General features: G+C 38.1%; 1 protein-coding gene across 1 annotated transcript; it reads right to left on the bottom strand.

Moving 5' to 3' along the window:
* Nucleotides 1–7,365: 7,365 nt before the first annotated feature.
* Nucleotides 7,366–10,383, bottom strand: LOC149831100 (Tetratricopeptide repeat (TPR)-like superfamily protein). The gene has a single exon (XM_090011971.1). The coding sequence runs from the start codon at nucleotides 10,375–10,377 to the stop codon at nucleotides 7,612–7,614; it is 2,766 nt and encodes a 921-aa protein (XP_089868097.1). The 5' UTR covers nucleotides 10,378–10,383; the 3' UTR covers nucleotides 7,366–7,611.
* Nucleotides 10,384–12,185: the final 1,802 nt, after the last annotated feature.

Here is a 12,185-nt window from a genome sequence, read left to right as displayed (position 1 = left end):
GTGTAGAGTAGAACCCCCCGTTTCCTTGCCTTTTTACAATTGAGAGAGAGGTTCAGGTCAGGGCTACCGTCAGGCGCCCTTTCTTGCTGTTCATCTATGAGATAAACGGCAGCCAACCATCAACTATTTAGAATTGAATGGGTCCCCTACCATTTTTCTGAGCCGTTCATGCTTTGGGATGAACAGCACGTAGACCATCTTGAATGGACGGCTGGTGTCGTATATGGCGTTGGCAATTGAATGCCACTGATGGAATTGGAGGGAGCACGTGTCAAGGTGTGGGCGTGCATGAGAGGGGAACCTTGATGTCATCAAATCGACGGCACCAAACCATCATGGGTTTTCAGCCTTTTGATCTCAACCACTCATTCGGGATGCTCAAATCAGTCATGGCAATTAGATGCCGGCATCTGAAGGGAATATGAGAATTTCCCCAACACTTTTGTTTTTTTCTCTTTGAGAAAATTTATTTTGCCACAAATTTCAAACATAAGACTTACTTTTTAATTTTTTTTATATGAGACACATTTTTTATAAACTGTCAAACAGAGGCCTCATGTTTGATAAGAAAACATTTCCTTAACCTCTAGAGAATAGTAACAGATCTAAACAAGAGAGTATTGGTCTCTGCTCCTGGTGCGGTTTCTCCGATTAAAAATTAAAAAAGAAAATGTTTATCTTCTTAAAAATGATTTTTTTTCAGTTTCTTGCATTACCCTTTGATGTTAAAACAAAGAAATAATGCTAGTTATTTTGTTCATTTCTTTATGAAGATGTTGTGGTCATTTGATTTAATTTAACTAAGATTCAGCTTGAGTTAGTGAATAGTGCTGCAGGTCTGGGTAACAAGACAAGCTACTCGTGGCTCGGCTAAAAGTTCGGCTCATAAACAGCTCGTTCGAACTCTTAAAATAGGCTAGCCAAGCCACGTATAGACAATGAGTGTTTGGCTCAGCTCGGTTTATATAGGCTCATTGACTAGTGATACATTTATATTACACATATCTTATATCATAGCATCTAAATGGTTGAAATGTTTTGGCTTGCCAGCACCAACTTTAAACCCATTGCTTAAGCCTCTAAAACAATGTACTTATTTGTTAAAGGGCAAGTCTGAGCTTGGCTAATTAAGTTTAAGTTCAAATTCTATTATTTTGAATTTTAGAAATGTTTTTTTTTCTTTTTATACAAACAAGACAACTCATTTCCGTCTCATTTAACTTGGGCTTGTCATAAGTTTGAGCTCAGCTTTGCTCACCACAAAAGCAAGCCGATATTGCACTCCCTTTGTCCAGTTCGCTTAGCTTGTTTTATGAGAGGCGTACGCCTCAGAGGCGAGGCGCACGCTCAAGGTACTGAGGCGTTGCTGTGATGCGCTTAAAGTAAATATAAAAAGTTTCTAACCCAAATCTGGGATTTCTGGGTTAGAAGCAACCATGTTCACCATAATAATGATGAAATGTTTCACTAGTGCGAGGCGATGAGTGTGATGCCACATATTTTTACGATATTTTAGATAATACCACGGATACTTGAGAGTCTCATGTTGTGAGAGGCGTACGCCTTACCTGAGGCGTACGCCTCAGAGGCGAAGCGCATGCTCAATGCCTCGCTTCGCCTCATCGCATTTAACAACCTTGGTTTTATCAGTAGTATGTAATTATAACAGAGATCTTTGTTAGCCGTTTTTAGAAATTTCAAAACTCCTGACTTAGAAATGCTAAAGTGAAAGACAAAATGATGTCTCCTAAATGAAATTTCCCCTTTCTCCTTTTTTCGTCACACACCGACAGCAGCTATAGGGATGACAGTGGAACTGGGAAATGGATTGGGGATGGAGAATATGAAAAGGCAATGGAGGCGGGAATGAAATTTAAAATCAAAACCCGGGAGGGGATGGACTTACCCTTTTTCCCACCGTCTCGTCCCCGATCTCCACCTTGCCCCATCTTTAGGGGTGGCAAAATCTGACACGACCCGCCAACCCGCTTCTTAGCTGGGTTCGGGTTTGGCTTAAACGGGTTTGTGTCGTAAACGGGTCAACCCACCTAACCCGTTTATTAAATGGGTCGGGTTCGTGTTAGGGGTATGTCAACCCGCTGACCCGTTTAATAAACGGGTTAGGCAGATGGGTCAACCCGTTTACCTGAACCCGACCCGTCAACATGTTTACCTGACCCGACCCGCCCGCCAACCCGTTTACTCATACCTGACCTACCAACCCGTTTACCTGAACCCGACCCTCCAACCCGCCCGCCAACCTGTTTACCCGACCTAACCCGTTTATTAAACGGGTTAACCATGTCGTGTTGGGTTACCCGTTTAATAAATGGGTCAGGTTCATGTTTGCCACAGCCAACTCCTTTAATAAACGGGTCAGGTTCGTGTTGAGGTATGCTGACCCACCAACCCGACCCGATTGCCATCCCTACCTATCTTCGATCTTTCTTTAGAGATGGCAGTGGACCGAGGGAAAACGGAACCCCACATCACCTCGGTACCTTGCTCCGTTTGGACCGAGGATAGAGGACATGAAACGGGAATGAAGGTTAAAATCAAAACCCGTGCAAGAATGGAGGGTAAGATTTTGCGACAAGGCGGGGGTGAAGACCTTGTCCTTGACCCCCTTCCCGGTCCACTGTCATCCCTAAGCTGCTATAGCGATGTTTGGTAGTATTAAATAAGAGAGCATTTTTATGCAGCTGCGATGCAAGATGCAGCTTCACTTCCGCTTCTGACATTCACCCATCTCAACATTTCTCAAGATGGAGAGCAACACTTTAAACAAATCTGGTGCCAGTGCAAAAATCTCTTCGCAGATTTTTCACATAAGTATTTTAAAATGTTCATTTTTTCATGTGAAATTGAACAAGTGCCACACATTGCCAACGATGTGAATTGCTCGAAGATGAAAGGCACTTTAAAAAAAATGAAAATTTATGCAAAACTCAAGAGATGGTTTATACGAATATTCTTAGTGATGGTGCAATTTATCCCATCTATGCTAAAATTCATTTTTATTGGTGATTTGAGAGAAAGAGAGAGATCCCCTAGGCATTAAAAAAATTGAATTTTTTATATCTACTAATGCAGGGATTTGGCCTTGCTATTGTAATTTGGTTCTCATGGCTATTGGTAGCCCCTATCGATGCCCTGTTTGCTATTGCAATTTTGGCGGCCATAGCTATTATGGCCCCAACGATACTGTATGTGAAGCCCAAGGTATATAAGGTAAAGAGTATTTGTGAAATTAATGGAGATTTTCTTAATTATACTTTCATAATTTGTACTTGTTGACTGGCAACTTTTAAGATTTAGGCTTTGTTTAGACAACATGAGGCAAAAGTAGGCTTTTAAAAAAACTAGTTTTTGTTTTATCTAGTTTGACAAAAACTAAGTTTTATTAATGTGACCTAAGACCTGAAAAACTTCATATTGGGTTTTCAAAACTCAAAAGAATAAAAAAAATAGAAACTAAAAACTAATAATGGCTGCCCATTTTTTTAACGATCACATCCAAAAAAATGTTGGAGCAAGTGTCGTTTGATAAGAACAATAGCATCATAAGTTTGATCATTTTTCAATCGATAGCTTTTTCGAATTAATGACTTTTTAAAAGGGTGTCTGCTAGTTCTTATGGTAGATGGCACATTATTAAAAGAAAAATACATGATTGTCAGTTCATAATATTGATCCTTGTAGTGAGATTTTTTATAGTGTTTAGAGTTGTAAATAAGGATTCTCAAAAGTCATGAGCGTGATTTTTGAAGCAAGCACGAATTCATACACTTCAATGAGTTTAGAGAGAAAACAAAATTGAATGTTATCTCATATAGGCACTAAGGGTTGTTGTATGTCGTCTCACATTTCTTACATGTCATATTGAATATTGTATGAAACACTTGATATAGAACTTTTAGAAATTTGATTCACCACTCAATGCACTTTTATAGAGCACAGCTTAAACAAACACAAAACTACAATGTAACTATTTTCTTGAAAATATTTAGTTGTAAAATACAACCATATATGACTATATTGCTATCAATATAAAACCACAATTTTGGGCTACATCTCATTTTTTAAGAAAAATATATATGTGTGTTTGACATCTAATATAACAGAGTAATTCAATTTTTAGATTTTTTCTATACGTGACAAACCCCTAGAGTATCTTTTAAGCATGCTTCATCTCATGTTGATAACAGTGTTTGAGAAAAAAAAGAATATCAAGCAGAAAATGTTAAGCATTGTTGTGTCTTAGGTAAAAGAAAAGGTAGAAACACTGAAGAAAAAATACAACAATTATGTGTGATTGTCTTACATTGCCATCGATGTTTATACGAGACCCGCGACCAATCTCATAGTTGCAGTATTGATCTTCAGAAGATAAGATGCTCTTGTGAACAATGGCATGTGAGTATGATTACATGTGATTGCATGCATTTTTTATAATGACAACCTACCGAAAGATGCTCTTGTGAACAATGGCATGTGAGTATGATTACATGTGATTGCATGCATTTTTTATAATGACAACCTACCGAAAGATTACTTTGACAAATACTTCAAAGTTGAATCGTATCTTGTTGCATATTATACATTTGTATTACTTTCGTTAGCGGATAATGTTCCACACAATGCTTCATTGACTCTTATTTTAGTCTATCCATCAAAGGTGATGTGTCTACTATGATGACCTAAGGTGAAGAGACAAAAAATAGTATCAAATGATGTTATGTCATACAAGTGCACTATATGTGGTGAGGTTGGCAACAATAAGAGGAATCACACATAATAGTATGTTTAAGTACCTCTTATTGTAAAATGAGTGTTATATGTGTTTTTTTTACATGTGTGTATTTATTAAGAGTTGTTGAACCACATTGCTTCTATGTATTTATCGTAGGCCTTATGTCTTCTATGTATATCATAGGTCTTTTGTGATATGTCACATAGAGAGAAACATGACAGCATAAAGGAAACCCAAAAACCCTTACCCCTAAGCATATATTCAGTTATGGTAAGATGTATAATGAAACAAGTTATATGAGGATACAATTAGTGGTACTACATGTACATGCTTATATTCAATTGCAATTGGCCATAAAAATAGGTTGATGATAACCAATCATATTGACACTTTGTTGAGCAACCCAAATATGATTTTGGAATTCATAATTTGTTGATCAGTGATGTAAGTATTAGGTTTGCATATTTATTTCTTACATTTGTATGTAGACTAATTTGAATCTAACATGAGTGTATTACATACGTTGATTATTTTGCATTTAGAAATATTCATATAAATAATTATTGAGACTCACAAACGAGACAGCAGAAAGAATGCAACTATCAAAGACCATTTACATTACCCTATATTTATCTTTTTGTCTCAAAAGTGATAGTCATGTTTTTCTACCTACTAAGTCAAACCAATTGGTTAACATTGTTTACAACAAATTATCAAAAGTATCACTTCATGAAAAGGGGCTCATTTCTTGGAGAACCAAAACTTGTCATATATTTTTGAAGAATATGACAAGTTTTGCAATGTTTAAAGTTCAAATTGGGCAATGAAAGGTGGGATGTTTGGGAGATAGATATAAAAGCGAGAAAATGCATATTGTACAATTCCACATGGACCACAAGTCATGCAAATGATAACATCATATATCTAGTAGGAATTCATTACTTATTCAATAATATCTTTATTTTTTTCTTATATTAGGTAGGATTAATGTTGGGTTGTAATTTTATTTTTTTGCAAAGTGCTTTGGCTGCAATGTTTATTCTGATTAGATTATTTATCCCATATATGATATTCCTCAACAAGGTACCGAGTAATTACTTTTCACATGTTTGTTAACTTAATATGTATATGCATATATTGTTGACTTTGTATATGATTGTTATAAGATTGATTATGGTATATTTGTTCTACTCTGCATGTGGTACTTGAGCAGAAACATGAAACTCAATTCCATGTAGGTACATGTTTATACATCTTATTTTATTATATTTTTTAGATATAAGCTAATTAGTTATTTGTTAATAACATTTTTTTAAGCTGATACAATATATTCTAGGATGTATAAGCTCAATTACTACGAGAAATTGAAGAAAAAAAAGAAATGCAAAAAAGTAAAAACCCAAAAAAGGCAAAAGAAGGGGCAAAGAAGCAAAAGGAATCACAAAACAAAATAAAGCAAGGAAAACGAAGTCAATTGCCACAAATGGTTCAGAGGCAAAACAAAAAGTAGGGGATGACAAACAAAAGAAAGCACAAGAGGAGACATTAGAGGACCTTAATGAGGAAACTGAGATAAAGGAAATGTGTGATTTGCCTAAGTCATTTTTATATGTAATAAGACATTTTCTAAATTTGACATTGACAATAACCTATGATTATAAATAAATTTTTACTGTATATTACCTTCTTTACGTAAAATTTATTGTATAGTTAGCTTGTGAAAATGGTTTCCTTGATAAGACTAGTGACATTCGCATATAGCATTATGCAAAACATACGGCATTTGCAAATATAGGTCATACTTCACATATTGAGGACATCTATAAATACATGTCGCAGTTCGCAAATATGTGATGCAAACGTCCCGACCTTCATGTGTTAATTGCATGTAGATCTCTAAGTATACAACAACTTAAAGTAAAAAAAATATTAAAGATTTTAGAAGCAAAATATATTTGATAAAATATAATATCAATAAATTATAATAAAAAATTGTGAAAAAATGTAAACATCCCAACCCTCGCTCATTATTGTATGTGGATCTCCTTTAAATATAAGTAAATTAAAATTGAAAATGACATCCACAAGTATGTGCTAGAGTTCACAAATGTGTGATGTGAACGTCCCGACCTTCATAACTTTTAAAGATTGACTTTGTCCACCTTCGCAAATATGGTTTCAAGGTTAGCAAATATATATTGATTGCATGTGAACCTTCTTTCTGTTAAAAATGATTTCGGAAAATATGTGTTGTGAATGTTTCGACCTTAGCACATTAATTGTATGTGAATCTTTGTTAAGTATGCAGTAAATTAAAGTTGAAATTGACATCCGCAAATACTTGTCGAGGTTCGCAAATATGTGATGTGAACATCCCGACCTTTGCAATTCTTGAAAATTGACATGTGTTCACCTTCGCAAATATGTGTCCACCTTCTCAAATATAGTTTCAGGTTCGTAAATATGTGACACACTACAAAAATGAGAAATTTCTAGAAAAAAAATGAATAGGCCCCTAGTATCATGTTGTAAACACAAAGGTTTTAATCTGTACCCAGAATATTAATCAAGGTTGGGGCACATAGGGCTGGGTGGTCCTGTCCTTAACCTGGAATTTTACCTCGCAGGGAAGCGAGCCCATTAAGTGATCACATTGTCAGTGAGGGTTTTCCTTTGTCATAAAAAAAAAATCTGCACAAGGTTACCTTACCTCTCTCTAGAGTAAATTATGAACTAAACCAATCTTTCATCAAACCAGAATCTTGAAGGGGTTACTATGAATTCAGCTTTCTAGATGCATATGTATACATGCTTGTGAGGAAGTGAGACATTGCAGAATAAGTTATGGACGAAGCAGGTCACCAATAATCTGTACATGAACATTTCCCACCTTCAAAATGATGAAAACGATACAGATCTCTCAACACAATTCTGCAGTCAGTAACTTGGCTGACTAATTTGAACACTGTATGACAATCTCCACAAACACGAAGATTCTTGAAGATTCTCAGGGTAGAGCCTGCAGGAGAGTTCAGAAACCCAAAAGCAAGCGCCAACTTCTCACTATGATCCCACAGGTTGTGCTCCTTCTGCTCTTCATCCATGTCATGCAACACAAAGCTCGTGTCTGCGACATAACCAACTCCCTTAACCATATCCGAAAGTGTTTGAAGCTTGGCATAGATCTGCTCAGCCTGTGGGTGTGTCCTGTCCCCAGTGCCAAAGGAAGTCACCCTGTTCTTCAACTTGATCCAACTGCAACTGGGTGACTTCCTTATGTTATTTGAAATCATATGGCTCCTCACATTTTCAACATGCTTCCACCTACCCTTTGCAGCATACATATTCGAAAGAAGAACATGTGCAGAATCATCCAGAGGATCTAGCTTGAGTAGGTGCTCTGCTGCACGCGTCCCCATCTCCAAGTTCCCATGAATTCTGCATGCAGCAAGTAGGCTTCGCCAGATCTGGATGTCTGGGGGAACAACCATTTCTGCAATAAACCTTTCTGCGTCATAAAGCCTTCCTGCACGACCAAGGAGATCGACCATGCAGACATAATGCTCTATACCTGGTGGGATCCCCATCTCTTTTGTCATCAAAGAGAAGTACTGAAGCCCCTCATCAACCAGACCGACATGGTTGCAAGCAGAAAGAAGAGAAATGAATGTGACATTATCTGGTTTTACTCCTGTCTGCAGAATTTCTTCAAAGGCTTTCCTAGCTTTTCCAGCATATCCATGCCTTGCATACCCTGATATCAATGTATTCCATAACAAACGACCTCGGTTATGTGTCAGCTCAAAGACTTTAACTGCATCATCAATTTCACCACATTTACCATACATGTCAATTACTGCTACAGCAACATGCGGATCTGATTCAAATCCAAGTTTCACAATAAGGTCATGAATCTGCTGACCCGCCTCCATGACGGCAATGTTAGCACTAGCTGCTAGGCCACCCGAAAGACTAAAACGGTCAAACTCAAGACCAGCACTATGCATCTGCATGAACAATCTTAAAGCCTCCTCACCACAACCATGGCGGGCATTTGCAGCAATGACTGCATTCCATGAGACAATGTCATCCCTAGTAGATTCGCTGAAGAGCTCATTACTGGCCTCAAGCTCACTGCACCTTGCATACATGGTAATCAGTGCATTTCTCACATACTCATCTGAGCCGAATCCAGAGAATATCACAAGTCCATGGATTGGCAAACCCCACTTGAATAAATGTTCCTTTCCCAAGCAAGCAGAAAGAATATGTACCATTGTGATGTAGTTACTCAGAGTACCATGCTTCCTCATGAGATTGAAAATTCTGATGGCCTCCTCTGTTTCTTCATTCTCAGCATGCCCCCCTATCATCGCATTCCAAGATACAGAATCAGGTTTCTCCATTCTCTGGAAAACATTACGTGCTTCTATGGTTGTGCCACACTTTCCATACATGGTCACCAATGCATTGCCCAAAAGCATGTTATCCTGGAGACCAGCACGTATTACAAGAGAGTGAATAATTTTCCCCTCGGCAAGATATTCTGGGTTTGAACATGCTGACAGTAAATTTGTGAAAGTAATATAATTCATTCCTGCATGCGTTCTTAACATCTGAGTGAAAAACTCCAATGCGTCATTAAATTGTTGGTTCTGAACATAACATGTAATCATGCAGTTCCACGAAATTAAATCCCTTTCTGGCATCAACTCAAATAGCAACTCTGATTGTGCTGAACTACCTGACACAGAATTCATTGTAATAAGAGCATTACCAACTGAAACTGTGAAATCAAGTCCCACCTTAATGGCATGCCCATGAACTCCCATTCCCCACTTAAAGTTTGTAGAACTACTACCACATGCTGTTATTACACTAGATATTGTAGTGGAATTGGGCTCTGCATTGGTGAGACGCATCTGATAGAAAGATGTAAGGCACTCAGTGCACATACCATTTTGGGCATATGCAGATAGCAAAGAGTTCCATGTGATAACATCACGTTCCAGCATGTGCTCAAAGACCAGACATGAATCTTCCGCATAACCATGATTGCCATACATTGCAATGATAGCATTACAAACAGAAACATCACCTCCAAACCCTGCAACTACAGCATGACCAACCACTTGAGCACCTAAAAATCTGTCCCTGAGCGATCCGCATGAACTGATCACCGTTGCGAAGGCATTCTGGTTGGCGCTAAGCCCTTCCAGTCTCATCTTCTGATAAAGCTCAATCCCTCCATCAAGAACTCCGTGCCTTGCATATGCCACCATCATTGCCGTCCAAGACACTACGTTCCGATGAGGCATCTCATCGAAGAGCTGCCTTGCAACTGAAACCGAAGAGCAGCACGTGGCATAGAGATGCAACAGTGCAGTTGAAACGAAAACGTCGACCAATAACCCGCTCTTAACAACTAGAGAATGCAACTGCCAGCCATGGCCACCAAGCGATAGCCTAGAGCAGGCAGTGAATATGCTTGCAAGAACGAAACCGTTCACTCTCACCCCATGTTCCTGCATCAAGCAGAAAAGCTCTATGGCTTCCCAGTGACGATCGAACCTTACATATCCTGAAATAAGAGTGTTCCAGGTAGCCTCATTTCGTTGAGGCATTCCGTCGAACACTTGGTGGGCATAGTTCAAACACTCGAATTTGGCATAAAAATCTATCAAAGTATTGGATTGGAACGTGGCTAAGTTCAAAAACCGTCTCAAGGTGAAAGCGTGGATGGCTTTGCCAAGAATTAGAGAGGTTATCCCTGTGAATCCTTGACGGAGGAAAGTGGGTATGTCGAAACCTTGTGTGGGACAAGGGGGTTGGTTGACATTGCTCTGGCAATGATGGTAGTAAACGATGGTGGGCACGGATCTGCATGGACCAATCAGTGAACGGAAGGATGTCGGTCTCAAAATCGTAGGATTTCTGCAACAAGCCAGCTTGTTCTTAGCTCATCTCTCTCTGTGTGTTTGTGTCTTAGCTCTGTTTGGGAAGTGGCACCTGGGATGGGAGTTGAGGATTTGGATTTAAATATAGTCGAACAGGTGGGAGAATGAGCAGTTTGTGGGAGTGGAAGCGGAATATATATGAACTCGAAAATGGATTTGGTAGTTTCTTCGAGTTATTAAAAAAAGAAAACTGCCACCTTTTGAAGTAAATGGTTTGGATTCAAGTTAGATGTAGTCATATCAAATCCGTTAATAAGCTTCCTTCCAAAAAAAAAACGTTAAATGACACAGACATCCATCAAATCCAGATATTCATCAGATAGCAAAAATAAAACACCATAATTCGATCCAATTATAATCAGCCATATGGTTTTGTCTTATCGAATCTGACTAAATGAAGACAGTTTGGATTGGATGTCGGATAAAAACCAAACTATTCACATGGTAGGTTGATAGCTAAGAGGTGTCTAAGGTTAGGCCGTTAGGGTATGACCAGAACTTTATTTGTATTAGATCTGATAAGGTCTAAGTTGGTAATAAAGAAGAAAATCCAATTAAGAGTTTGGGTCACTCATAGGTAGGATTGGTAAACCAATAGAGCAGCTCGTAACTCGGCTCGGTTCGTCTCGTCAAGAACTAGTATGCACAGAGTATACTACATGTACAATTTATGTTTACAAATTTAACACATCAAATGGCCTTGCTCTGACAGGTAAGGTGTTAGCCTTTCACGGAGAGGGTGGGTAGTTTGAAACCCACTGTTTCAGTGCAGTTCATGCTTGGCTTGAGCTGATCCGAGCCAAGCTCGAGTTCGACTTTAGTCGAGTTTGGACGAAAACTGTTCAAGTTCGGCTCAATCTTGAGCTGAACTTCAACAGTTTTTTTTATTCGAGCCGAGCCAGCCTAAGCTCGGCTCATGTGCATCCCTATTTGATAGGTCATGCAAGGTTTGCAATTGAGAACATTAGAGAGAGAGAGAGAGAGAGAGAGAGAGATGTTTTTCGTATACGTCAGCATTTCTATATGCAAAGGCAACTCTTAATTTTGTATAAAAAATTACGTAGTGCCATTTAAGTAATACATTCTTATTTTGACAAAAAAAATTACAAATGCCCAAAAAAGAGAAACTTTTTGGCCTCCATTACCCATGCTTATGTTTTTATAAGATTTAAGATAAGATTAAGATTAAGAATAAGATTAGAAATATAAGATTTAAGATGAGATCCATCTAATATAAAATAGATCTATAATATATATTGAAAGATCTATAATATATATATTCATCACTGTTTAACCTGAAAATATAGGTGCAATATGATTGCACAAATATTTGTGCATTAAGCACCTGATCATGGGTGCTTAATGCACAAATTTTTGTGCCATCATATTGCACCCTATCCGGACTCCTGTTTAACAATCCTATAAGAGTTGAGCCAAGTCAAACATCTGATGTTTATGTTTGGCTTTCCATGCTT

Source organism: Nuphar pumila, chromosome 7 (genome assembly GCF_984573655.1).
Source record: "Nuphar pumila chromosome 7, dmNupPumi1.hap1.1, whole genome shotgun sequence".
Taxonomy (NCBI): domain Eukaryota; kingdom Viridiplantae; phylum Streptophyta; class Magnoliopsida; order Nymphaeales; family Nymphaeaceae; genus Nuphar; species Nuphar pumila.
The sequence above is the reverse complement of the archived record's forward strand: the minus strand, read 5'-3'. Positions and strand labels throughout refer to the sequence as shown.